Source organism: Tachyglossus aculeatus, chromosome 5, assembly GCF_015852505.1.
Source record: "Tachyglossus aculeatus isolate mTacAcu1 chromosome 5, mTacAcu1.pri, whole genome shotgun sequence".
NCBI classification, from domain to species: Eukaryota; Metazoa; Chordata; class Mammalia; order Monotremata; family Tachyglossidae; genus Tachyglossus; species Tachyglossus aculeatus.
The window spans coordinates 57,501,974-57,528,973 of NC_052070.1; the positions used below are offsets into that span (position 1 = coordinate 57,501,974).

At 48.2% G+C, this 27,000-nt stretch overlaps 1 protein-coding gene across 1 annotated transcript; it reads right to left on the reverse strand.

The window, feature by feature from the left end:
- Positions 1 to 6,487: 6,487 nt before the first annotated feature.
- On the reverse strand, positions 6,488 to 26,482 carry TAS1R2 (taste 1 receptor member 2). Its single transcript, XM_038747302.1, has 6 exons — positions 26,286 to 26,482; positions 23,230 to 23,530; positions 20,698 to 21,450; positions 16,479 to 16,691; positions 11,796 to 11,916; positions 6,488 to 7,416 (listed from the first exon to the last, which is right to left on the reverse strand). The coding sequence occupies exons 1-6, from the start codon at positions 26,480 to 26,482 to the stop codon at positions 6,488 to 6,490; spliced, it is 2,514 nt and encodes an 837-aa protein (XP_038603230.1).
- Positions 26,483 to 27,000: the final 518 nt, after the last annotated feature.

A 27,000-nucleotide genomic window follows, 5' to 3' on the forward strand; every position in this document is an offset into this window, starting at 1 on the left:
CATTGATAATGAGGACAGAATCCTGGGGCTCATAGACCATGGGTCTGACCCAGCGATCATCATCCTTCTGTCAATCAATCAATGGCATTCATTGAGCCCTTATTTTGTGCAGAACACTATACTAACCACTTGGGAGAGTACGACCCAGTTTGTAGACACTCTTTCTGCCTTCAAGAAGCTTACGATCTGCTCTTATATTTGCACCCCCAGCTAACCTTTAGCCCCCCAAAATAACCAGGCTTGCTAGGTCAGCAGAGACGGGCTGGGGAATAGAGACTGTCGCTTTAAAAGATGCACCTTTTAAGTCAAAATGACTTTCTCCTGCTGCTTCCAAGTCCTGAACCACACCACAGCAAGAAACAGCCCTGAGTGCCCTATCCCATTTGCTATCCTTTCAAGCTTTAAGTTTCAGGGACTCCGAGGGAATCTCACTTGAAGAAACTTGCAGTGTGAAGTGTGTGCTGGGGCATTCAGCCAGGGGCAGTTCAAAGTATTTTGACACTTACGATTATCCCCTCAGCTTCTGTGTGGGCAATCTGGTTCTTATTAGCACCCCGAGTGCACTGTGGTTGGGGAAATTTGACTTTGGGACCTATCCAAAAAGTGTCCTAGGCAATCTGGGCTCTTCTAACTACTTATCTAACAGGGTACATCAAATGGTTTGATCTGCCAATTAGCCCCATTCGGAACTGTTAACTAGGACCAGATGGATCTATATATTATCGTACGGAAAAATCTGCCACTTGCCATTATCAGAAAGCAGGAGAGCCCCCAGGATCCGCCCCTTCTCCCCTCCGCCCCAGCGCTCCACCCAGCAACTGTTTCAAAACTGTGGCGGCAGAGGCAGAGGTCACGGAGATTTGGCAGTGGTCCTGGAGAGAACTGGCTTCCTTACCTTGCTCTGGTACATTCAGCCTGTTGCTCTTTCTTCCAAAGGCCTTCCAGATGGGACTATTTCCCCAGGAGACTCTCCCCTCACTTCTCCACCCCAAAGCTGGGGTAAGCTCTTTGTGGGCAGGGAATGTGTCCGTTTATTATTATTTTGTACTCTTCCAAGAGCTTACTTAGTACAGTGCTCTGCACATTGTAAGCACTCAATACATACGACTGAATGAAGCAGCGTGATTTAGTGCCAAGAGCCTGGGCTTGGGAGTCAGAGGCTTTGGGCTCTAATACCAAATTCACCACTTATCAGCTGTGTGACTTTGGGCAAGTCACTTAACTTCTCTGTGCTTTAATTACCTCATCTGTAAAATAGGCATTAAGACTGTGAGCCCCACATGGGACAAGCTGTTTACCTTGTATCTTGGAACAGTGGTTGGTACATAGTAAGTGTGTAACAAAATACCATTATTATTGTTATTATTATTATTTCTAAGTCCCTTCTTGGGTAGGCCCTGATTTCCAGAGGCCGGAAAACCTCTCTTTTCCAAAGTCTGGAAACTCTCTCTATCCTATAAGTCTTCAAGGAAAGGCCAGATACCAGATACCCCACCTATCGCTTCATATAGAAATCTATCAATTAGATTTATTAACTGCTTACTGTGTGTAGAGCATTGTATTAAACACTTGGGGGAATACACTACAACAGAGTTGGTTAACACATTCCCTACCCACAGCGAGCTCAGGGAGGTGGACCTAATGATCTTCAAGGTCATGCCCAGCTGTGGATTTTAGTGCTGTCCAATGGCCTCCCCAACAGCCCCTTTTATGATAGGATCCCAGCCTATCTTTGGGCTTTGGGCAAGTCACTTAACTTCTCTGTGCCTCAGTTACCTCATCTGTAAAATGGGGATTAAGATTGTGAGCCCCCCCATGGGACGACTTGATCATCTTGTAACCTCCCCAGCGCTTAGAACAGTGCTTTGCACGTAGTAAGTGCTTAATAAATGCCATTATTATTATTATTATTATTATTATTATTATCTTATCTGTTTCATTTAGTAAGAAAGGTGCAGACTCTGCAGGTGATCAGATGGAGCAGGTGATGCAGGTGGTCAAGTGTTCCCCTTCAGTGATCAGGGGGAATCTGCCAATGGCCAGCTCCTTCTATGGCCAGGGGAAGGAAATGAAAATCATAAATGGTATTTACTGAGTCCTTATGGTGCGCTTGAGATAGTACGATGTAACAGAGTTGGTAAACATCTTTCCTGCCCACAAAGAGCTTACATTCTAGAGGAGCTGTCCCAGTGAAACTGTCAACCTCTCCCCAAAAAGGATTTGGGACAAGTCAGTGTAAGACAAGAAGTTGAAGGGCAGGACTTTCATTCAGAGGACACACAGAAATCACGGCTGGAGTTAAGCCAGGCTTGGTTTGAGGAGGCAGTGTAGCCTAATGGAAAATGCCAAGCATTGGCTTGACAATCAGGAAATCTGGGTTCTTTTCCTGGCTTTGCCACTGGCCTCTTGGGTGGCTTAACCTCTCTGTGCTTCGGTTTCCTCATCTGAAAAGTGAGGATTGAATACCTGTTTCCACATCTCCCATCCCTCTGTGAATCTCATGTAGGCCAGGGATTGTATAATAATAATAATAATAATGGTATTTGTTAAGCACTTACTATGTGCAAAGCACTGTTCTAAGCACTGGGAGGATACAAGGTGATCAGATTGGCCTACGTGGGGCTCACAGTCTTAATCCCCATTTTACAGATGAGGTAACTGAGGCACAGAGAAGTGAAGCGACTTGCCCAAAGTCGCACAGCTGACAGTTGGCGGAGCAGGATTAGAACCCATGACCTCTGACTCCCAAGCCCATGCTCTTTCCACTGAGCCACACTGCATCCATTCTAATTATGTTGTACCTACCCCAGTGCTTAGCAAAGTGCTTTGGCACCTGTGAAGTGCATAATAAATGTCATTAAAAAACAAGACTTTCAAGGAATAAAAATACCAGAGAGGGCTGTGTTGTAAGTCAGTATTCTCCACCTCCTTTAAAAATTAAGCAAGAAGGAATTGAGCTAAATGGCAGCAGAAGGTCCTGAGGCTAACCTATGAGGAAATCCAAGGGACAGTGTGGAATTCTCTCTCTTGGGAGACTCTTAAAACAAAAGTAGCGGTAACATCTCCTATTCTGGGAAGACTTAAGGTCCCGCTCAGAGTCAGAAGAATGGATTTAATGGCCTCTTCAGATCCCTCCCATCCTATTATTGCCTATGACTGCATAGGGCTTTTCTCCCGAGGATCCCAAATTGCTTTACAGGCATTACCGCCTTCACCTCTTAGCCTTAAAGAAAGAAAAGGGGCTTGGTGGTGTTCTCTCCAGGTGACAACTGGTGACTGAGAACAAATACAGAGATCGACAGGGCCCCAAATCACAGGTTAATCAATCAATGGTATTTATTGAATGCTTACTGTGTGCAGAGCACTGTACTAAGCTCTTGGAAAAGTACAATTCAGCAGAGTTGACAGGAGCGATCCCTGCCCACAAGCTGCTTACAAAATAGAAGAGGAGACAGACATTAAAATAGAGTACAGAGAAATTCAGAATCCACCTTGGGCCCTCAACCCATTCCAGTGACTTCCAGCTCGCCTGACTGCTAGACCCTGGGTGAGCATTCTCCCCGTCGCAGGAGGAAAAGCTAATTCAAGATAAAAATGAACAGAGGCAGAGGCCCTGCTCTACGAGGCTGCTTGGCAAGACAGACTTTATTAGAAGACAGGAGCAAGGATGGGAAGGAAGAATTAAAGGCTTATAATAGTTCCCACTGAAGTCTGGAGAGCTGCCCTGGTGTGGGCAGTCATCCCATTGTGGGCCCATCACTGGCTCCCCATTAATCACAAACAATTCAGTCAGTCGTTATTGAGCACTTACTGTATGCAGAGCACTGTACTAAGCACTTGAGAGAGTACAATATAACAATATAACAAACTCCCATTAGTGGAGTGGGAGTCTGCCCCAATGCCCATAGAAACAGGTTGGCCCCTCCAGGCTGCAGATCTAAATAGGTTGCTCCCAGACTCTCAATTCGGAGCTCTTCCTCATCAGGGGCAAGGTGAAGGGGCTGGGCTCCCCAGCTGACCTGGAGAAAGATCCAGCTGGTGCCCTTGGTGTTTTTAGGCAGTGTGGCATAGTGGAAAAAGTCTAGGCTTGGGACTCAGAGGTCATGGGTTCTAATCCCGGCTTCTCCACTGGTCAACTGTGTGACTTTGAGTAAGTCACTTCATTTCTCTGTGCCTCAGTTACCTCATCTATAAAATGGGGATTAAGACGGTGAGCCCCAAGTGGGACAACCTGATTACCTTGTATTCCCCCAGCACTTAGAACAGTGCTTGGCACATAGTAAGTGCTTAACAAATGCCATTATTATTAACCCTTCCGGCACTAGATCAGGGTGATGCAAAAGAGGGGAAAGCTCACTATGGATGACATCTGTTTTCTATTCAACTCTGAAAGGGTTGCCCATCCACCTCCAGCTCTGGATCTTCCCAGCCAATGATAACTTTCATTCATTCATTCATTTAATAATATTTATTGAGAGCTTACTCTGTGCAGAGCACTGTACTAAGCACTTGGGAAAGTACAATATAGCAATAAAGAGTAATAATCCCTGCCCAAAATGAGCTACAGTCTGTGGGCGGGGGGACACAGACTTCAATACAAATAAACAGACATCAATATAAATAAATATGATTAAAGATATATGCATAAGTGCTGTGGGTGGGGAGAGGGGGAAGAGCAAAGAGAGCAGGGTGACACAGGAGGAAGTGGGAGATGAGGAAAAGTGGAGCTTAGTCTGGGAAGGTCTCTTGGAGAAGATGTGCCTTCAGTAAGGCTCTGAAGAGGGCGAGAGTAATTGTATGGCGAATTTGAAGAGGGAGGGCATTCCAGGCCAGAGGTAGGATGAGGGCCAGGGTTTGGAGGAGAAACAGGTTGAGATCGAGACACAGTGAGAAGGTTAGCACTAGAGGAGCAAAGTGTGCAGGCTTGGTTGTAGGAGGAGAGAAATGAGGTGAGGTAGGAGGAGGAAGGTAATGGAGTGCTTTAAAGCCAGTGGTGAGGAGTTTATGTTTGATACGGAGGTGGATAGGCAACCACAGGAGATTCAAAAATCACCCAGGAGGGAGGTGACATGTCCTTAAGGTTTCTGTAGAAAGATAATGCCTCATTGCCCTCAGGAAACTAGATCCAGAGAGGTCAGGGTATTAAACTGCTTCCCTCCCTGGGGATCCAGTGGAGGTCCTGCTCTGCCTGAATCTTCTGGCGTCAGGAAGGGTTGGTCCTGCCCTGGACTCTTGGTGGGTGGAGGGAGCTTGATCCATCATCTGTGGTCCCAGCTGGTCCAAAAAGGGCCTTGGACCCTGGAAAGACAGACTAGGTCTATTCCACTATAAATTTAGAGCTGCCTGAGCTTCAGTTTGGGCTTCTGGAGACAAAGCAGTAAGTTCCTGGACATTGCTTCCTTAGGTGGGTCCTCCGATGGGTCCAGGAAAGTTCCCAAGGGTTCTAGCAACCCTGTCCCCAACTCCTTTATTGTCCCTCTCCCCCGGCACCCCACAACCTTCTTGGTCTATCTCACTGCCAACCCCTCGCCCACATTCTCCCCCTGGCCTGAAACACCTTCCTTCCTCAAATCCGACAGACCATTACTCTCCCCCCTTCAAAGCCTTACTGAAGCACATCTCCTCCAAGAGGTCTTCCCTGACTAAGCTCCCCTTTCCTCTTCTCCCACTCCCTTCTGTGTCACCCTGACTTGCTCCCTTTATCTCATCCCTCCTCCCAGCCCCATGGCACTTATGTACATATCGTAATTTATTTATTTATATTAATATCTGTCTCTCCTTCTAGACTGTAAGCTCGTTGTGGGCAGTAAACTTTTCTGTTTATTGTTATATCGTACTCTCCCAAGCACTTAGTACAGTGCTCTGCACACAGTAAGCGCTCAATTATTACAATTGAATGAATGACTGAATGAATGAATGAACGAACGAATGAATGACTCTGAGAAATACCCTGAGGTCATTTGGGCCGATAGTGAAGTGAGGAAGTACAACGTTATGGATGGTAGAGAGTTTCAACTGGGATGACATGATGACATCCGTGATGCTGGTGTGCATGTGGAGGTGGGGTAGTGGTGTTTCTCTATGCAGAAAGTTGGTCTACACAACCCATGGGTTGTCAGTGTGAGGTGGGAGTAATGGTGTAGTTCTACCCCCCAAAATTAATCTCCCTGATCCAAAGACTAACTCAGTGACATTAACACCAGGCATCACTAACACCCTGCCTAGAAATGGAGTGAGAATGGGAATTTTCTACCAGAAAACTCAGCTTGGAATAACGATACTTCCAGTGGCAAATGCAGAGAAGAGGTTGTTCAAAGTCCCTGAGGGAAGAAGAGGTTCCCCCTTCCCTGGAGATCTCAAAGAGTTGGCTCTCTCTGAGACAGCTTGGGTTGTCCTGCTTAGTGACAGAATCCCAAAGGTCTTCTCTAGCTTTTGACATCGAGAAAAAACAAGGACTTTCTGCTTTCGCAACTGGTGCGGTGACCACCTAGTCCTGCCTCATTGTGTAACCCTGGATCATATTCTGAAAGTAGGAAGACGTGTTGCGCTCTGGGTGGAAGAGGATCATGTAGCATTTGGGAGCAAAATAGCCCAAACTAATCCCCAGGAGATTAACCACCGTCACGGCCGCATCAAAAATGGTCACCAGGACCCCCTCGTATACCGACATGAAGGTGCAGAGGGACACGGACGAGGTGAAATAGAAGGTCATGCTGAGGGTGATGAATTTCGCCTCGTTGTAGTTGGTCGGAAGTTCCTTGCCCATGTACGCGAAGAGGAAGCCCACGACGGAGAGCACCAGATCCAGGCCGGTGTTGGACAGCAAGGCGTGTTTGTAGTTGGGATCGCAAGTCAGGATCATCACGTTGGCGTCCTCGGGGTCCAGCCGGGTGGTGGGGGCGTAGTTGCTGGCGATGACGTTGGTGGCAATGATGACGACCTTCAGGGTGGTGAACAGGGCCACGAAGACGTAGGGCCCGTGGTACTTGAGCCAGCAGTGATAAGCCCGGGGCCACTTCCTGGCCATCTTGAAGATGCAGACGATCTGGAAAGACCTGACGGCAATGCAGGCGATGCAGACGGTGAAGCAGAGGGTGAACACGGTCTGCCGGCACAGGCACATGAACTCCGTCGGCTTCCCGATGTGCACCGGAATGAAGGCGAAGCCGACGGCCAGCGGAGCCAGCATGAGGAAGCACATCTTCCCGCCCGCGGACCTCACCATGGGAGTCTGGAGGTGGAGCCCGAAGATGGCCACGATGGCCAGGGTGCTCAGGAAGCCCAGGGTGGCGAAGACGATCAGGACGATGGTGGGCCCCTCGTGCCAGTCCAGAAACACCAACCTCCTTTGGAAGCACTCCGTGCTCCGGGGAAGGGACCACTGGGTCTCTGGGCAGTTGAGGCACCCGAATTCCTCTGAAAAGGTCAAGGCAAGGGGGAGATGCTAGTGCAGGAACAGCCAGGGCTATACTTGGGGCATACCCTCCTTCCCCCAACTCTCCTGTTTTCCCAAGAGTGGGAAGGATAGATATATAATAATAACAATAATTATATAGTATGGTATTTTTTAAGTGTTAACTACCTGCCAAACACTGTGATAGATACAAGGTAATCAGGCCAGACACAGTCCCTCTCCTACATGGGGCTCATAATCTGAGAGGGAAGAAGAACAGGTATTGAACGCCCACTTTACATGAGGAAACCGAGGTTCAGAGAAATAAAGTGACTTGGCCAAGATCACACAGCAGGAAAAATGATGGAGCCAGGATTTGAACCCAGGCCCTTGAGTCCCAGGCCAGGGTATTTTCCATGCTGCTTCTTGTTGGAATTGTGCCTTCCTTAGACTGGGAGCCCCATGTGGGACAGGGCCTGTGTCTGACCCGATTGCATTGGGTTTATGCCAAGACTTGGCACATGGTAAATGATTACGACATACCACTATTATTATTATTGTTATTACTATCATTGTTGTTGTTTTTTTCATTTGTACTAGGCGCACAGCCCCCAGCTGGGTGAAGATGACATTAATAGGAGGATGCTGATGAACAGCTAGCTGTGCCAATCGCCAAATGCCACCTGTGCCCCCTCCAAAAGATGCCCCCTTCCCCCGTCAACAGAAAGGTTGGTGTCTCCCACCAGACCATGTGAACTTCAAACAACTGCAACACTTTCCTCTCCTTGGTAGGATTACAAGAATAACCCTGCCCATTGACTGGGCCTTATAGAAGCCATCTCTGACTGAAACTTCCTTTCCTCTTCTCCCTCTCCCTTCTGCATGGCCCTGACTTGCTCCCTTCATTCATCTCCCCTCCCAGCCCCACAGCACTTATGTATATATCTACAATTTATTTATCTTGTCGTCTGTCTCCCCCTCTAGACTATAAACTCGTTGTGGGCAGGGAATGTGTCTATTATATTGTCATATTGTACTCTCCCGAGTACTTAGTACAGTGCTTGGGAGAGTACAATATGACAATATAATAGACACATTATATAGTAAACGTGTACATAGTAAATGCTCAATCAATCAATCAATCAATTGTATTTATTGAGTGCTTACTGTGTGCAGAGCACTGTACTAAGAACTTGGGAAGTACAAGTTGGCAACATACACGGGCTTTGGAGTCAGAGGTCATGGGTTCAAATCCCGACTCCGCCACGTCTGCTGTGTGATCTTGGGCAAGTCACTTAACTTCTCTGGGCCTCAGTTACCTCATCTGTGAAATGGGGATTAAGATTGTGAGCCCCACGTGGGACAACCTGATCACCCTGTATCCTCCCCAGCGCTTAGAACAGTGCTTTGCACATAGTAAGCGCTTAATAAATGCCTATTATTAGTAGTAGTAGTAGTATTAGTATTATTATATAGAGACAGTTCCTACCCAACAGTGGGCTCACAGTCTAGAAGGGGGAGACAGAGAACAAAACCAAACATATTAACAAAATAAAATAAACAGAATAGATATGTACAAGTAAAATAAATAAATAGAGTAATAAATATGTACAAACATATATACATATATACAGGTACTTCTCTGGGCCTCAGTTACCTCATCTGTAAAATGGGGATGAAGACTGTGAGCCCCACCATGGGACAACCTGATCACCTTGTAATCTCCCCGGCGCTTAGAACAGTGCTTTCACTTGACTGACAGTTGACTGTAAATACAATTGACTGACGGAAAGGCTGAGGCCCAGAGGGGAGAGGGCATTCACCCTGCATCAGCCAGCAGGAACCACACTTCTCCAGACTGTAAGCAGACTGTGGGCAGGGAATATATCTACCAACTCTGTTGTATTATATTCTCCCAAGCACTTAATGCAGTGCCCTACACACAATAAGTGCTCAACAAATACTACTAGCAGCGTGGCTCAGTGGAAATAGCACAGGCTTGGGAGCCAGAGGTCATGGGCTCTACTCCCACTGTGTGACTTTGAGCAAGTCACTTAATGTGGCTCAATGGAAAGAGCCCGGGTTTTGGAGTCAGAGGTCATTGATTGAAATCCCAGCTCTGCCACTTGTCAGCTGGGTGACTTTGGGCAAGTCACTTCACTTCTTTATGCCTCAGTTCCCTCATCTGTAAAATGGGGATTAAGACTGTGAGCCCGACGTGGGACAGCCTGATCACCCTGTGAACTCCCTAGAGCTTAGAACAGTGCTTTGCACGTAGTAAGCGCTTAATAAATGCCATCATTATTATTATTATTCTTATTAACTTCTCTGGGCCTCAGTTACCTCATCTGTAAAATGGGGATTAGAACTGTGAGCCCCACGTGGGACAACCTGATCACCTTGTATCTCCTCCCAGCACTTAGAACAGTGCTTTGCACATAGTAAGCACTTAACAAATGCCATCATTATTATTATTATTATATTGCCCTCAGCCTGGTACAATAGTAACAAGATCAATCAAGCATTCAGTGACATTTATTCCCCCTTTTAGACTGTGAGCCCGCTGTTGGGTAGGGACTGTCTCTATATGTTGCCAACTTGTACGTCCCAAGCGCTTAGTACAGTGCTCTGCACACAGTAAGCACTCAATAAATACGATTGATTGATTGATTGAGCACTTACTGAGTGCAGAGAACTGTACTAACTGCATGGGAGAGTAAAATATGACAGAGTTGATAGACAGGTTCCCTGCCCAGATTGAGAAGCAGTGTGGCCTAATAGACTGAGCACGGGCCTGGGAGTAACAAGGACTTGGGTTCTAATCCCGGCTTCACCACTTCTTGGCTGCGTGACCTTGGGTAAGTTAATTCTCTGTTTTCAATTACCTCATCTGGAAAATGGGGATTAAGACTGTGAGTACCGAGTGGGACGCGAATGGTGTCCAACCTGATTAGCCCAAAGGCCTGCTCAGGTTGGAAATCTGGGGGCTCAGGCTAAGTCATACTGGCCTGGACCTAGGCCCCCTTTATGCCCAGAATTCGGGTGTTGCCCTGTGCCTGCCCAGCCTCCTGAAATCAATTCCCAAGGCAGGGGAGATGGGGAAGGAGGCAGGGCAGCACATGAGCAAGGGAGCACATCACAAAAATGCAGCTAGACTTGCAGGCTGCTGGGAGGAGCAACAACCAGCTGAGTTCCGGGGCCAAGGCCCAGCTTCGGCGCTGTGCCGTGGTCACCTCGCCCATCACTGGCCCCCCAGGTAAGAGCCCTTCTCCTGCCCTTCTCAACGTGCTGCCCCCCTGCCTGCTCAAGTGGGGCACCTTCAGCCTCAGGAGGAACACCACTAGCAGGAACCAGAGAATACGCGTGGCCCGGCACAAACTGCAGTCACTAGAATCAATTCCTTTGCGCAGGTTATTGATTTTGAAGTCTCAGGCCTGAAGCTCAGCCACCACTCAAAATGGAAGACTCCATTATTGCCATCAGCAGCAGCAGCATCATAATAATAATAACAATAATGATGGCATTGGTTAAGTGCTTATTATTTGGAAAACACCATTCTAAGCGCTGGGGTGGATATAAGGAGATCAGGTTGTCCCACGGTGGGGGGCTCACAGACTTAATCCCCATTTTACAGATGAGGGAACTGAGGCACAGAGAAGTGAAGTGACTTGCCCAGAGTCACACAGCTGACAATTGGCGGAGCCGGGATTCGAACCCATGACCCCTGACTCCAAAGCCCGTGCTCTTTCCACTGAGCCATGCTGCTTCTCTGGGGATCATCATCATCCCCAGCTGGGGTACATGGGATCTTCCCCATTTGGGCCCAAAGAAGCCAAAAAGGAACAGTAATGAGAGAAAATAGGCATGGTTCCTCCTCATCTCAGTCCAGACCAGCTCAATCCATGAGTCAATGGTATTTACTGAGCACCTAGTGTATGCTAAACTCTTGGGAAAGTATGGTTCAGTAGAGTTGGTAGACACAGTCCTGGCCTTCGAGGAGCTCACAATCTAGTGGCCATGTAAACACTTACCAAGTCCTTCTCAAAAGGGACTCAAACCCTCAGATCTATCCAAAAGCAGCGTGGCCTCGTGGAAGGAGCTCAGGCATGGGAATCAGAGGACATGAGTTCTAATCCAGCTCTGCCACAACTGCTGTGTGACCTTGGGCAAATCACTTCATTTCTTTCTCTATGCCTCAGTTACCTCGTCTGTAAAATGGGGATTAAGACTGTGAGCCCCATGTGGGACAACGGGAGTACCTTTTATCTAACTCAGGAACCCTCTAGGTCAGATTGCAGGGCTAGACAGAACCACTTCCAGCCTAATCCCATGCCGCCTCTCCTCCCCTCCATCAAGGAAGGAACTGAACAGATTTTTTTTTTTCGGGGCCAAGAATTCGTACCTGATTCATTGAAGTAGGTCCCAGCCTCACAGGACTTGCATTCAAAGCAGCAGGAATGTACCCCTACTGGCTTCTTCCACTGCCCCCGGCCACATTTATTGGAGCAGATTGAGAATGGAATCTGAATGGGAAGAAATAAAGGAATTCATGATGCTCAATGACCAGGAATAATAATAATGATGATAATGATATTCATTAAGCATTTATGTGCCAGCACTGTAGCAAGCATTGGGGTGGGTACAAGCAAGTCAGGTTGAACACAGTCCCCCTCCCACAAGGGGCACACAGTTTCAATCCCCATTCTACAGGTGAGGTTACTGAGGCAGAGAGAAGTAAAGTGACTTGCCCAAGGTCTCAGAGCATTCAATTGGCGAAGCTGGGATTAGAACCCAAGTCCTTCTCACTCCCAGACCAGTGCTCTATCCACTAGGCCATGCTGCCGTAGTAGCAGTAATAGAGAAGCAGCGTGGCTCAGTGGAAAGAGCCCGGGCTTTGAGTCAGAGGTCATGGGTTCAAACCCCGGCTCTGCCAATTGTCAGCTGTGTGACTTTGGGCTAGTAACTTCTCTGTACCTCAGTTACCTCATCTGTAAAATGGGGATTAAGATTGTGAGCCCCCCCGGGACAACCTGATCACCTTGTAACCTCCCCAGCACTTAGTGCTTTGCACATAGTAAGTGTTTAATAAAATGCCATTATTATTATTAACAATATTTACTGAATACCTATTAAGGGCAGTGTACTGAACTAAGAGTTTGGGGAAGTACAAAAGAAGACACATCCTCTGCCCTCAAGGAGTTTACATTCTATTGAGGGAGACAAACAAAATGGTAGGAACAGGACGAAGACTAAGGAACAGATGGGGAACAGGGCGAATAGGTCAGGAGGGAATATCAGGATAAATCAGAATAAAGAAATGACTGTACAATTGAACGTATAACTGAGGATGATGCAAATAGTCAAATGCTAGGCCTGAGGTCTGGTGGATTTGCGCCAGAAAGCTGGGAGCAAAGAGGGAGCTCCAGGCCCTGGGAGCGATGTGATCAAGGATTCAGAGAAGGGGACCGGGGGCCATTTAACAGCACTCGGGACACGTCAGGTAGATGCAGGGAAGCAGCGTGGCTCAGTGGAAAGAGCACGGACTTTGGAGTCAGAGGTCATGGGTTTTAATCCTGGCTCTGCCACTTGTCAGCTGTGTGACTTTGGGCAAGTCACTTCACTTCTCCGGGCCTCAGTTACCTCATCTGGAAAATGGGAGTAAGATTGTGAGCCCCCGTGGGACAACCTGATCACCTTGTAACCTCTCCAGCACTTAGAACAGTGCTTTGCACATAGTAAGCGCTTAATAAATGCCATTATTATTATTATTATTACTATGCCTGAAAAATGCCAATTGTGGTGATGAACCAAGGAACATCCCATTCCCCCAGCCTGGAATGTCTTCCCCTCTCATTCAGGCCATGTTTTCCCAATCCTTAAGAACCTCTGCTCATTACCCATCCACCTCCCCCTCAAACAGAAACTCCTTACCGTTGGATTTAAAGCAGTCAATCACCTTGGCCCTTCCTACCTCATCTCACTTTTCTTCTACAACCCAGTCCGCACACTTCGCTCCTCTAATGCTAACCTTCTCGCTGTATCTCCATCTCGTCTTCCTAGCCACCAACCTATTGGCCATGTCCTGCCTCTGGCCTGGACCACCTAGTCATATCCGACAGACACTCTCCCCGCCTTCTAAGCTTTATTGGAGGCACATCATCTCCAAAAGGGCTTCCCTGACTTACTCCTTTTTCCCTTTTCTCCCACTCCCTTCTGCATTACCCTGACCTACTCCCTTTATTCATCCCCCTTCCCAGCCCCATGCCACTTATGTATAAACCTGTAACTATTAATATTAATGTCTGTCTCCCCCTCTAGACTGTAAGCTTGTTGTGGGCAAGGAACGTATCTACCAACTCTGTCATACTGTACTCTCCCAAGCGCTTAGTACAGTGCTCTGCACACTGTAAGCTTGGACACTGGGAAAGAACTGAACAAGCCACTGAGTGTCACTGTTGCACCAAGCGAACCGTTGAGCAGCAGTTTTCCAGCATCATTTGCTTCCCGAAGCCCAGCGTCATTCCAGCTCCTATTGGAGCAGGGGATCCCAGGGCTAGGAAGGAAATTCTGCTGCCCCCATATCTCTCAGATCCCATTTTTCCAGCCGGGTAAAAGTGCAGTCAACTACCCAGAGCTCGGAAGAAGCCAGGCAGAGATATAACAAAAATCAGGCAGTGCCCCTCCAGAAATACAATGTGCTCTGCCTCTCCTTTCCACAACCTTTGGCTCTCGTGCCCATGTCTGTCGGTGGACAGAAGCAGGGTGGAAGTCAGTCTGGTGGGCGAGGGAGGGGAGACATGAGCTCACGCTAATGGGGACGCTCAGAGAAGCTCAGAGAAGCAGCATTGCCTCATGGGTGGAGCCCAGTCCTGGGAGCCGGAGGACCTGGGTTCTAATCCTGGCTCTGCCACTTGTCTGCTGTGTGAGACTTTGCTTCTCTGTGCCTCAGTTACTTCATCTGTAAAATGGACTGTGTAAAATGGACTTCTAGACTGTGAGCCCACTGTTGGGTAGGGACTGTCACTATATGTTGCCAACTTGTACTTCCCAAGCGCTTAGTACAGTGCTCTGCACACAGTAAGCGCTCAATAAATACGATTGATTGATTGATCTGTAAAATGGGGATTAAGGCTTTGTGCCCACTTGGGACATGGACTTTGTCCAACCTGATTAGCTTGTATCTACCCCAGTGCTTAGTACAGTCCCTGGCACACAGCATTTAACAGATACCACTGACAAAAAAAATGGAGACATAACTGATCCGCAACTGTGATCACCTATCCTGGTTGTCCTCGACCAAGCATCGCTGCCAGCCGTGGCCCAGGGGGTGGGTAGTCCTCTTTGCCCCCTGCCAACCTGCCTGCTGACTGGAGTCCAGTGCTCCCCTGAGCCACCCATGGTGGAAGAGGGGCAACAGAGGGCAGGGCTCAGGGGATGGAACAGCTGGAAGGGCTGTCCATCAAGCAGAGAGATCAAGACACCATTGCAAGGTGGCACTGAAAAAGAATTATCATTGACAAATCCTCTCTGGCCCTGGACAGACCAGTCCTGTGTTGGGTGAGAAGGATGAGGGGGAGGGGAGCCCAGGGTGTTTGCCACAGGAAGGGCCTAGGGATTTGGAGAGCAAGAAAAGGAAATGAGGAGGGTGAAGAGAGGATGGGTGGAGAGGAAGATTGACATAGTTGGGGCCAACAATCAATCAACCAATAGTCCTATCATTCGAGCCCCCAGAACAGGCCCAATCAATCAATCAGTCAATTAATCAATGGTATTTACCAAGAGTCCTGTAGACGGTAAGCTCACTGTGGGCAGGGAATGGGTCTACCAACTCAGTTAGATTGTATTCTCCTCACCATTGGCTTTAAAGCACTCCATTACCTTGTCCCCTCCTACCTCACCTCGCTTCTCTCCTTCTACAACCCAGCCCGCACACTTTGCTTCTTAGTGCTAACCTTCTTACTGTGTCTCAATCTCAACTGTCTCACTGCTGACCACTGGCCCACATCCTACCTCTGGCCTGGAACACTCTCCTTCCTCAAATCCAACGGACAATCAATCAATCAATCAATCAATCAATCAATCGTATTTATTGAGCGCTTACTATGTGCAGAGCACTGTACTAAGCGCTTGGGAAGTACAAATTGGCAATTACTCTCCCCTCCTTCAAAGCCTTACTGAAGACCCATATCCTCCAAGAGGTCTTCCCAGACTAAGCCCCCCCTTTCCTCATCGCCCTCTCCCTTCAGTGTCACCCTGACTTGCTCCCTTTGCTCTCCCCCCAGTGCCGCCGAGCCCCAAAGAATTTAAGTATGTAGCTGAAATTTTATTTATTTGTATTTATGTCTGTCTCCCCCCACCTACACTGGAAGCTCGTTGTGGGCAGAGAATGTCACTGTTTATTGTTGATTGTACTTTCCCAAGCGATTAGTACAGTGCTCTGCACACAGTAAGTGCTTAATAAGTACAATTGAAGAACAACTGAATGAATGTTCTCCCAAGCACTTAGTACCCTGCTGCGTGCACAGTAAGAGCTCAATAAATACAATCGATTGATTGATTACTTACTGTGTGCAGAGCAGTGTATTAAGTGCTTGGGAGAGTAATGTAATGTAATGTAGATGGCATTTGTTAAGCACTTACTAAGTGCCAAGCACTATTCTAAGCACTGGGGTAGATACAAGGTTATCACGTTGTTCCACATGGGGCTCACAATCCTAGTCCCTACTTTACAAATGAGGTAACTGAGGCACAGAGAAGTTAACTGACTTGCCCAAAGCCACAAAGTTGACAAGGATTTGAACCCATGACCTTCGACTCCCAAGCCCATGCTCTTTCCGCTAAGCCACACTGCTTCTCATCCGAGTCGGTAGACACATTCACAGTGCTCTGCACACAGTAAGCGCTCAATAAATACGATTAAGTGAATGAATCAATGAATGAATGAACATTCCCTGCCCATGATAAGCTTACACGGAGACCTCAGGAGTGGAACCTTTATCAGCCGGATGTCTCTCTGCCCCCCAAGACCGTGACTAGAGGGGGGTGGAAGGGAGATTGGGGAAGAGAGCCTTAGGCAGAGACGTACTGCATTGTTGGGAGTGTGCCAGGTAATGTCCCAGCCCAGGCTCCGCAGCCTCCTCTCCTCCGAGCGATACAGGGCCACGCTGCGGAAGGAGCTCTTGCCGCTGTTCCACTGCCACTGGATGATCTCAAGGTCCATGATAGGATCGCCGTATCTGTCGAAGGAGATCTGGTGGCCCAGGAGGCTGAAGTTGACTTGGCCCACTTGCTTCAGCAGCTGAGAGGCAGAAAGGAAAGGGGAAAAGAGGGTGGAGTCGAAGGGAGGGGCTACAGCACGCGGTCCGGGGGGTGGGCTGCCATGGGGTCATCCCAGACTGAGCCCCTTCCCTCCTCTCCCCCTCGTCCCCCTCTCCATCCCCCCATCTTACCTCCTTCCCTTCCCCACAGCACCTGTATATATGTATATATGGTTGTACATATTTATTACTCTATTTATTTATTTATTTATTTATTTTACTTGTACATTTCTATCCTATTTATTTTATTTTGTTGGTATGTTTGGTTCTGTTCTTTGTCTCCCCCTTTTAGACTGTGAGCCCACTGTTGGGTAGGGACTGTCTCTATGTGTTGCCAATTTGTACTTCCCAAGTGCTTAGTACGGTGCTCTGCACATAGTAAGCGCTCAATAAATACGATTGATTGATTGATTGATTGATTGATTGATCTCCCTGGACCTCAACCCCCTGGCTGCAATCTGCGGCACCATCAATGAATCAGTCGATCTATCAATGGTATTTGTGGAGCATGTACCGTGTGCGGAGCATTGCGTTAAGCGCTTGGGTTGGTAAGCGTGGACAGCTCCACCAAGCCACGCTCCCATTTTGTCTCTCCTCACTCCCTTTTTCATTTTATTTGTTAAGCACTTACTGTGTGTCAGACACTGTTCCAAGCACTGGGGTAGGTACATGTTAATTAGGATGGATACAGTCCATTTCTGGCATGGGGCTCAGTCTATGTCGGAGGGAGAATGGTATGGAATCCCCATTTTACAGTTGAGGAAACTGAAGCCCAGAGAAGTGAAGTGACCTGATCAAGGTCTTATACAGCAGAGCCAGGATTGGAATCCAATTCTTCTGATTCCCAGGCCTGGGCTCTTTCCACAATAATAAAAATAATAATAATGATGGCATTTACTAAGTGCTTACTATGTGCAAAGCACTGTTCTAAGTGCTGGGGCGGTTACAAGGTGATCAGGTTGTTCCACAGAGGGCTCACAGTCTTCATCTCCATTTTCCAGATGAGGTAACTGAGGCACAGAGAAGTTAAATGGCTTGCCCAAAGTCACACAGCTGACAATTGGTGGAGCCGGGATTTGAACCCATGACCTCTGACTCCAAAGCCCGTGCTCTTTCCGCTGAGCCACGCTGCTTCTCCACAAGACCATGCGGCTCTCCCTGAGTCTTTATTGTGTGCAGATCACTGTCCTAAGCGCTTGGGCAAGACAATACAGTACAGACGGTACATCTGGTTAACCCTGCTCGTCCCCTCCACCGGCCCCTGAAGCCAGTGGATCTGAGCCAATTCCCTCTCCTAGAGCCCTGAATCGTGGTCTGAGGAAAGGAAGTGGGCAAGATCAAACCACAGATATTTCTTCCACCAGAAAACCACTTGGCAGAGGTGAAGAGTGGAGTCCCCTGGGTCCGACCCATAGTTACTCCATGGACGCACCTCTCTCAGAACACCCCTCTCTCCATCCGCAATTGTTCTGATAGTGTATCCCTAGAGTTTTCTTGGAAAAATATGGAAATGGTTTACCATTGCCTTCTTTGGTGCAGTAAACTCGAGTCTCTGCCCTCGACTCTCCCATGTTGCTGCTGCTGCCCAGCACAGGTGAGTTTTGACTTGTAGCCGATTGCCTTCCACTCACTAGCCACTTCCCAAGCACGAAATGGAATGGATAGGCCTCTGTTTGACTCTCCCTCCCATAGACGAGCCTGGTAGAGTACTGGAAACTCTCCAGTACTTGTCTCTACCCTAATAATAATGGTATTGTTAAGCGCTTGCAATGTGCCAAGCACTATTCTAAGAACTACGGGAGATACAAGTTCATTCATTCTTTCGTTCAATCATATTTATTAAGTGCTTACTGTGTGCAGAGAACTGTACTAACCACTTGGGAAAGTACAATGCAACAATAAGGTTGGACCCAATCCCTTCACACAAGGGGCTCACACTTTTAATCCCCCTTTTACAGCTGAGGTAACTCAGGCCCAGAGAAGCGAAGTGACTTGTCCAAGATCACACAGCAGATGAGTGGTGGAGTTGGGATTAGAACCCAGGTCCTTCTGACTCCCACTAACCACTATGCCACACTGCTTCTGGACCAGTGCTTGGCACATAGTATGAGCTTAACAAATACCATAATTAATATTATTATTATTGTTAGTCTCATTTGGCCATGTAACAGGACCAATTTGCTGGTTATGGACAGTGAAGCAATAGCGCCTTGGTGCCAGGCAAACTGCATTCATCCAGTCGTTACTGTTCACGGCTATTTCCTCCCTCGCCACATCAGACAGACCACAGCTCTGCCCACATTCAAATCTCGCCCTAAATCCCACCTCTGCCAGTTCATCTCCCAGCACTCTGAGCCATATCGTTCCTTCAGCCAGCTCAAGTACTTGTGAACCTAACACTCTCCTTAGCACTCGTGTGTGCTCGATTACTTCTTTTGACCACTCAAGATATAAATGTTTAGAGTGTAAGGTCCTTATGGGCGGGGGATATGGTATTTAAAGGGGCATGGCCTAGTGGATAGACCACGGGCCTGGGAGTAATTGTATTAGTACTTCTGAAGCACCTATCATTCATTCATTCATTCAGTTGTATTTACTGAGCGCTTACTGTGTGCAAAGCGTTGTACTAAGCGCTAGGGAAGTACAAGTTGGCAACATATAGGGACGGTCCCTACCCAACAATGGGCTCACAGTCTAGAAGTCTATCACAGTGCACAGCACCAACAAGATGCTCAATAAATATTATTACTACTACTACACTACTACAATTACTACAGTGCATGGTGCCAAGTGGATGCTCAATAAATGCTACTACTACTACACTACTACTACAATGCTATCATTATTATCGCCGCACTTAGAACGGTGCTTTGCACATAGTAAGCGCTTAATATATGCTATCATTATTATTACTACTGGTAGTACTTCTGAAACACCTAACACAGTACACAGCACCTAGTGGATGCTCAATAAATTCTACTACTACTACCACTACTACTACAGTTACTACCACCAGTACTTCTGAAGCACCTAGCACAGTGCACAGCAACAAGTGAATGCTCAATTCATTCATTCTTTCATTCAATTGTATTTATTGAGCACTTCCTATGTGCAAAGCATTGTACTAAGGGCTTGGGAGAGTAAAATATATCAACTATATTTATATATATCCAACTTATATATATATCAACTATATATCACAATATATCAGGTTGTGAGCCCTATTTCGGACAACCTGATCACCTTGTAACCCCCCAGCGCTTAGAACAGTGCTTTGCACATAGTAAGTGCTTTACAAATGCCATCATTATTATTATTATTAACTGACCCATTCTTGCCCACAACATGCTCACAGTCTAGAGGGGAGAGAGAGGTTAATATAAATAAATAGATAAATAAATGAATTACAGACATATACAGATAAATACATATGTGCTTTGGGGATGGGAGGGAGGATGAATGAGGAAGCAAGTAAGAGCGGTGCAGAATGGAGTGGGAGAAAAGGAGAGGAGGGCTTTGTCAGGAAAGGCTTCTTGGAGGAGATGTGCCTTCAGTAAGGTTTTGAAGTGGGGGAGAGCAAGTATCTGTCTGATATCAAGAGGGAGGGTGTTCCGGGCCGGAGGTAGGATGTAAGCGAGAGGTCTGCAGCGAGATAGACGACAGTGAGAAGGTTAGCATTAGAGGAACAAAGTAGGTGAGCTGAGTTGTAGTAAGAAAGTAGCTCAATAAATGCTACTATTGCTACCACCACCACTACCACCACAATTACTACTAGTAGTACTTCTACAGCTTCTAGACTGTAAGCCCAATGTGGGCAGGGATTGTCTTTATGTGTTGCTGAATTGTACTTTCTAAGCGCTTAGTACAGTGCTCTGCACACAGTAGGCGCTCAATAAATATGATCGAATCCAACGCAGTGCACAGCACCAAGTGGATGCTCAGTAAATGCTGCTACTGCTACTACTCCCACTACTACCGGACGCTCACCTGCCAGGGGTACACCACCTTCTTGCGACAGCTAGTAAGGTTGCAGGCGAGCAGGCGGTGCAAGGCGTGAGCCACGACGTACACCCCGCTGTATACGTTGTACACCAAGCGCTCCCCGGATCGGGTCAGGAGGTCGTCCAGGGCCTGGATGGTGCCCAGGCAGGCCTCGCACTCCTGGTTGCAGGTCTCGCCTGAGGCGGTCCTGTTGGCCGGCTCCGGCCCCTCCCTGGTCCGCCTGATCCGGAAACTGTGGAAGCTGGAGATGTTGACGCTCTGGGTGGTCACTCCCAGGAAGGTGCCGGCCCGGTGGATGAAAGGGAGGCTGTAGAGGATGGGGTCGACGGCCCAGGACTCGGAGGCGATCCACACGGTGGACGTCAGGTTCTGCCGCACCACCTCGCGGAAGAAGCCGCGGAGCACCATGTCGGGGGACATCACCATCACCACCCTGGCCGTGCTCTCCTTGATCCTCCTCACGACGTTCTCCAGCTGCCGTCGGTCCGGCTGGGAGGGGCGCGGTAGGAACTCCTGGAAGGCGATGCAGATGTCCTTGGGCAGCCGGTCGCTGATGAGCCGGCCGCTCTCCTGCCCGTAGTCGTCGCTGCTCAGGATGACGATGACCCAGTTCCAGCCAAAGTGGACGAGCAGGTGGATCATGGCCTCCACCTGGGACGGCCCGTGGGGGTTGGTGCGGAAGATGTTGGAGAAGCGGTTTGGGTTCCGCAGCTGCTGGCTGCTGGCGCTGTAGGCGATCTGGAGGAGGAGAGAGGGGACCAGCGGGCTCCAGGTGTGGCCGGTGCCGTCCAGGCCACGGGCAGCTACCTCGGGATTTGCCCCCATCCACACAGCTGCAGAGGGTGGGGAGGGCTTTGACTTGGCAGGGCGGGAGCTGAAAAGGATGCCAGTGCTTGACCTATATGAGGCGGCCCCTCAGAGATAACGAGGATTGTCACCCCCATGAAGCCCAGGGGATTGCCGACCTCTGGCATGGCTTAGTGGAAAGAGCCCGGGTTTGGGAGTCAGAGGTCGTGGGTTCTAATCCCAGCTCTCCCACTTGTCAGCTGTGTGACTTTGGGCAACTCACTTCACTCCTTTGCGCCTCAGTTCCCTCATCTGCAAAATGGAGATTAATAATAATAATAATAACGTTGGCATTTGTTATGCACTTACTATGTGCAAAGCACTGTTCTAAGCACTGGGGGGGGTACAAAGTGATCAGGTTGTCCCACGTGGGGCTCACAGTCTTAATCCCCATTTTACAGATGAGGTAACTGAGGCTCAGAGAAGTTAAGTGACTTGCCCAAGGTCACACAGCAGGCATGTGGCGGAGCCGGGATTCGAACCCATGACCTCTGGCTCCAAAGCCCGTGCTCTTTCCACTGAGCCACGCTGCTTCTCCAGATTAAGACTGTGATCCCCCCGTGGGACAACCTGATCACCTTGAAAATTCTCCAGCACTTAGAACAGTGCTTTGCACATAGTAAGCACTTAATAAATGCCATTATTATTATTATTATTATTATTATTATTACTGTAGTCCTACTGGATAGCGTGTAAAGGATAGAGCATGGGCCTGGGCATCAGAAGGTCATGTGTTCTAATCCCGGCTCCACTACATGTCTGCTGTGTGACCTTGGGCAAATCACTTTACTTCTCTGTGCCTCAGTTACCTCTTTTCTAAATGGGGACTGAGACTGTGTGCCCCACATGGGGCAGGGACTGTGTCCAAACCAATTTGCTTGCATCTACCCCAGTGCTTAATACAGTGCCTGGCTCATAGTAAGTGCTTAACAAATAATACTATTATTATTAATGTGTCACACCCTTTTAGCCCACTCCTGTCAGACTAGGGATGAAATCCTGGGAGAATGAGCTGCCTGGCCCTGGGAGAGAGGCAGGTGTATGTGTGATGGGGAAGGGTTATGGAGAGGGGATGTAAGAGGGGGACAGTCAAGAGCAACCTCACCCTCTTTTTAAAATGGTATTTTGTCAAGTTCTTACTATGTGCCAGGCACTGTACTAAGCACTGGAGTAGATGTAAGCTAATCATTCATTCAATCATATTTACTGAGTGCTTACTGTGTGTAGAGCACTGTACTAAGCGGGTTGGACATAGTCCATGTCCATTGTTGGGCTCACAATGTTAGTTCCATTTGGCAGAGAAGTAACTCTGTACATTGAAAGATGAGGTAAATGAGGCAAAGAAAAGTGAAGTGACTTGCCCAAGACCACACCGCAGACAAGTGATAGAGCCAGGATTAAAGCCCATGACCTTCTTACTCCCAAGCCAGTGTTCTATCCACTACACCATGCTTCTTTCTTAAAGCTTCCTTTAATCTGACTTCTTCAGCTAGCCCTCCAAGGACTGGTGGGGAAGATTCCCAAGGGAGGAGCCTCCTTCCCTGCTCCCTGGCATCCTCCTTCCACCTTTCAGGCCCCTCTGAACCTGACCATTCCTAGAGCACATAGGGGTATGGAGCACATAGGGAGTCACGGAAGATTATGGCTTGTCACGGCAACAGGCCACCCTACCTGTGGGATGAAGAAGAGGGAGAAAAGATCACCCATGGTGACGGCGGCTTCCGAGGTGCCGGGTCCAATGACCGCCACGACCCGAGGCTGGTAGTCATGGTAGCTGTGTAGGATGGGCAGGAGGTAATCGTTGTTGGATAGCAAGTAGAAGGCAGGCTGGATGTTGTTGGTGATGTAGCAGACGTCCAGAATCTCGTAGCCAAGGGTGATGCCCGGCAGCAGGCTGCTGTGGTTGTTGATCTCCTCCACCGCAAAGCGCATGGCTTGCAGGAGGTTGTAGCCCACCACCCTGACTTCAGAGCTGAGGGGAGGCCAGAGGAGGGAGGTTGAATGGTGAGAGGTGAGGGACAAGCAGGGACCCCCATCCCCACCCCTGCAACACACGACCACCAGTTCCACATTCCCACGGTGGCTAATCTGTCCACCCAAGTTATGACAAGATTGGGCCCACACCAGCATCACTCTTGGGAAATGTGACCACGCCAACCCACCAGAGGGGATGCAAGTCAATGATTTGGGGGGACAGGGGTGGGAGACTGTAAGTTACTACAAGCCCCCTCCCATCACAACTGTTGCCATGGTTTTGGGCAGTGGTCTGGAAATCAAGTCCTGCCACAAGCGTGGCCTCTCCAAGGCCTAGCCTTACTGTGAGACAGTTAGTAATATTATTTTCTGAGTGTCTACTGAATGCAATTGACTATAATGAGCACTTGGGAAGTACAAACAAGAGCCCCCAGGTTCTCAGCACGGTGACAATTGGCTCTCCCCCTCCTAACTTAAGTTGTTGATTTTCTACCACTACCCAGACCACTTATTTCAGTCCTCTAATACCAACCTCTTCACCGTGCCTTGATTTCATCTATCTCACCGCTGACCCCTTGCTCTCATCCTCCCTCTGGCCTGAAACTCTTTCTCCCTTCATATACGACAGACCACTGCTCTCCCTACCTTCAAAGCTTTATAAAAATCATGAATCCTCTCTCCTCCAAGAGGCTTTCCCTAACTAAATCGTCATTTCCCCTATTCTCTCTCCCTTCTGCATCCCCTGTGCATTTGGTTGTATCTGTACCCTTTGGCACTTGATATTTACTCCATCCTCAGCCCCACGGCACTTATGTAAGACCTATATCTATGTCTATAACTATATCTGTGTCTATAACTATATAGATATATTAAATATATATATATATTTACTGTCAATCAATCAATCAATCTTATTTATTGAGCGCTTACTATGTGCAAAGCACTGTAGACAATGTAGACAATCTGTCTCCCACTCCAGATTGTAAAGGCCCTTGTGGGCAGGAAAGGTGACTACCAACTTCGTTGCATTGTACTCTCACAAGTACTTAGTACAGTGCTCTGCACACAATAAATGACCAATAAATACCAGTGATCGACTGATTGATTGTCTCTGACCTCCCTTCCTTGTGGCATATGGGGAAAGCTCTTCCTTCATTCTGGTCCCCAATCTCCCCACCTGCAACATCAGGCTGAAAAATCTCTTTTCTCTTGCCCCACTTACTCCAGGCAAGGCTAAAAGCAATAGGATCCCTACAGCCCTTCAAGCTGTGTAGAGGTCTGTCTCATTATGCAGTAATACTTTTTTTTTAGAATACATGGGGGAGCCCCAATTTCTACTCCAGCCAGGCTTCAAAGGTGGGAAGAGTAGGATGTGAAAAGGGAGGGCATTCCAGGCCAGAAGCAGGGGGAGGGCAAGAAATCGGGGGTGAGGTAGACAAGATCGAAGTATAATGAATAGGTTGACACTAGATGAGCAAATGTGCAGGCTGCAGTGAAGTAGGGGTGTAGTGAGGTGAGGTAGAAGGGGGCAAGGAGATTGAGTGCTTTAAAGCTAACAGTGAAGAGTTTCTGTTTGATGCAAAGGTGGATGGATAGCCACTGGAGCTTCTTGTGGAGTGGGGAAACACGGACTGAATGTTCCTGTAGAAAAATGATCCGGGCAGCAGAGAAAACTATGGACTGGAGTGGGGAGAGACAGGAAACAGGGAGGTCAGCAAGGAGGCTGCTACAAGGAGAGATAGGATACATGCTTGGATTAAAGTGGGAGCAGTTTGGCTGGAGAGGAAAGGGAAGATTTTAGTGACCGTTGTGAAGATTGAACTGACAGGATTTAGTGATAGACTGAATATATGGATTGAGTGAGAGAGATGAGTCATGGATAACACCAAGGTTATGGGCTTGTGAGGCAGAAAGGATGGTGGTGCTGTCTACAGTGATGGGAAAATTAAGGGGAGAACAGGGTTTGGGTGGGAAGGTATGAAGTTCAGTTTTAGCCACATAAAGTTTGAGGTGACACCAGGACATCCAAGTAGAGATGTCTCGAAGGCAGGAGGAAAGGCCAGACTGCAGAGAGGGAGAGAGATCAGGGCTGAAGACATAGATTTGGAAATCATCTGCATAGAGGTGGTATTTTGTAGACACATTCCTTGCCCACAAGGAGTTTAAAGTCTAGATGGGAAGGCAGACATTAATATAAATAAATAAGGGCAGGGAATGTGTCTGTTGTATTGTTATGTTGTACTCTCCCAAGCGCTTAGTACAGTGCTCTGAACACAGTAAGTGCTCAATAAATATGATTGACTGATTGATTGCTATACATATGTCCTAGGTGAATCCCCTTTATTCAGTCTAGGGAAACTGAGACTTGTCCCCGAGTGACACCAGGATCACAGCAGCCTCCTTACTGGTGCCATGGGTGTGCTCCACTAGGAGCTCTGTACCTGCTGCTCAGTCAATTAATGGTAGTTATTGAGTGCTTACTGCATGAAGAGCACTGTAAGAAAGCACTCCAAGAAAGACTCTGCAAACCTGTCCGGATAATTGAGTTTTCAGGCTCTGGAGTGCCCTGGTTCTTTTCTCCACTATCATTCAATCCATCAATCAATCAATTAGTCAATCAATCACTGATATCCCTTGAGTCCCCTTTGCCATCTACATGGAATTTGCTCTTCCCCTCGACACACTGAAAAAGTCCTCTCACTGCAAACATCCTTCCCCACTTTCTCTCACCATCGCCCTAGTCGCATACTTACTTTTTACACCTAGGCACTGATAAATGATCCAGAGGTGCGGTTGCCTTCATATTAGCGTGGAGGGCGAAGAGCCCCCCAAGAACGTAGTCTCCCGCCAGGTGGAAGTCCGAGGTGGCCGCAGAGGTGCCCAGCCCCGCCAGGACAGTGACCACCCAGCGGACGAAGCGGCCCCGAGACCCGGAGGCTCTCGCTGACATCTCTCCACCTAAACCAAATGCATTTCCATCTCTCCAGGCAGTCCACTTGGTATCACTTGGGCCACTCCCCTGGGGGAGGAGGGGGAGAAGTGGCCGGGAGGGAGAACTGCCCAGATCCTCAGGCGCGGATTTCCATAAGCCTCATTTCTGGCCTGGTGGAAAAAGGCCCAGGCCCGCCGTTCCCTGGGGATGTAGACAGAAGAGGCTGCATCTTTGTGCCACGCGTCTGTGTGTCTCCCCTGTCTTCTCATGAGAGTGCAAGCTTCCCAAGGGCAGTCAGTCATTCAATCATATTTATTGAGCACTTACTGTGTGCAGGGCAGTCTATATTAGCATTTGGGAGCGCACAATACAACAATAAATAGATACGTTACCTGCCTACAATGAACTTACAGTCTAGAGGGGGAGACAGGCATTAATATAAATAAATAAATTCCAGATATGTACATAATTACAGATGATTACGTGAATACAGAGTCTGTGCCTTCTCTTTTCCGTTCGACACCCGAGTAGTGCGG

Coding starts and splice junctions, on each gene's coding strand:
- TAS1R2 (XM_038747302.1), bottom strand. CDS start 26,482: ATGTCAGCGAGAGCCTCCGGGTCTCGGGGCCGCTTCGTCCGCTGGGTG. Junction 23,531..26,285: donor TCAGTGCCTAGGTGTAAAAA/GTAAGTATGCGA, acceptor GCCTCCCCTCAG/CTCTGAAGTCAGGGTGGTGG. Junction 21,451..23,229: donor CCCTCTTCTTCATCCCACAG/GTAGGGTGGCCT, acceptor CTCCTCCTCCAG/ATCGCCTACAGCGCCAGCAG.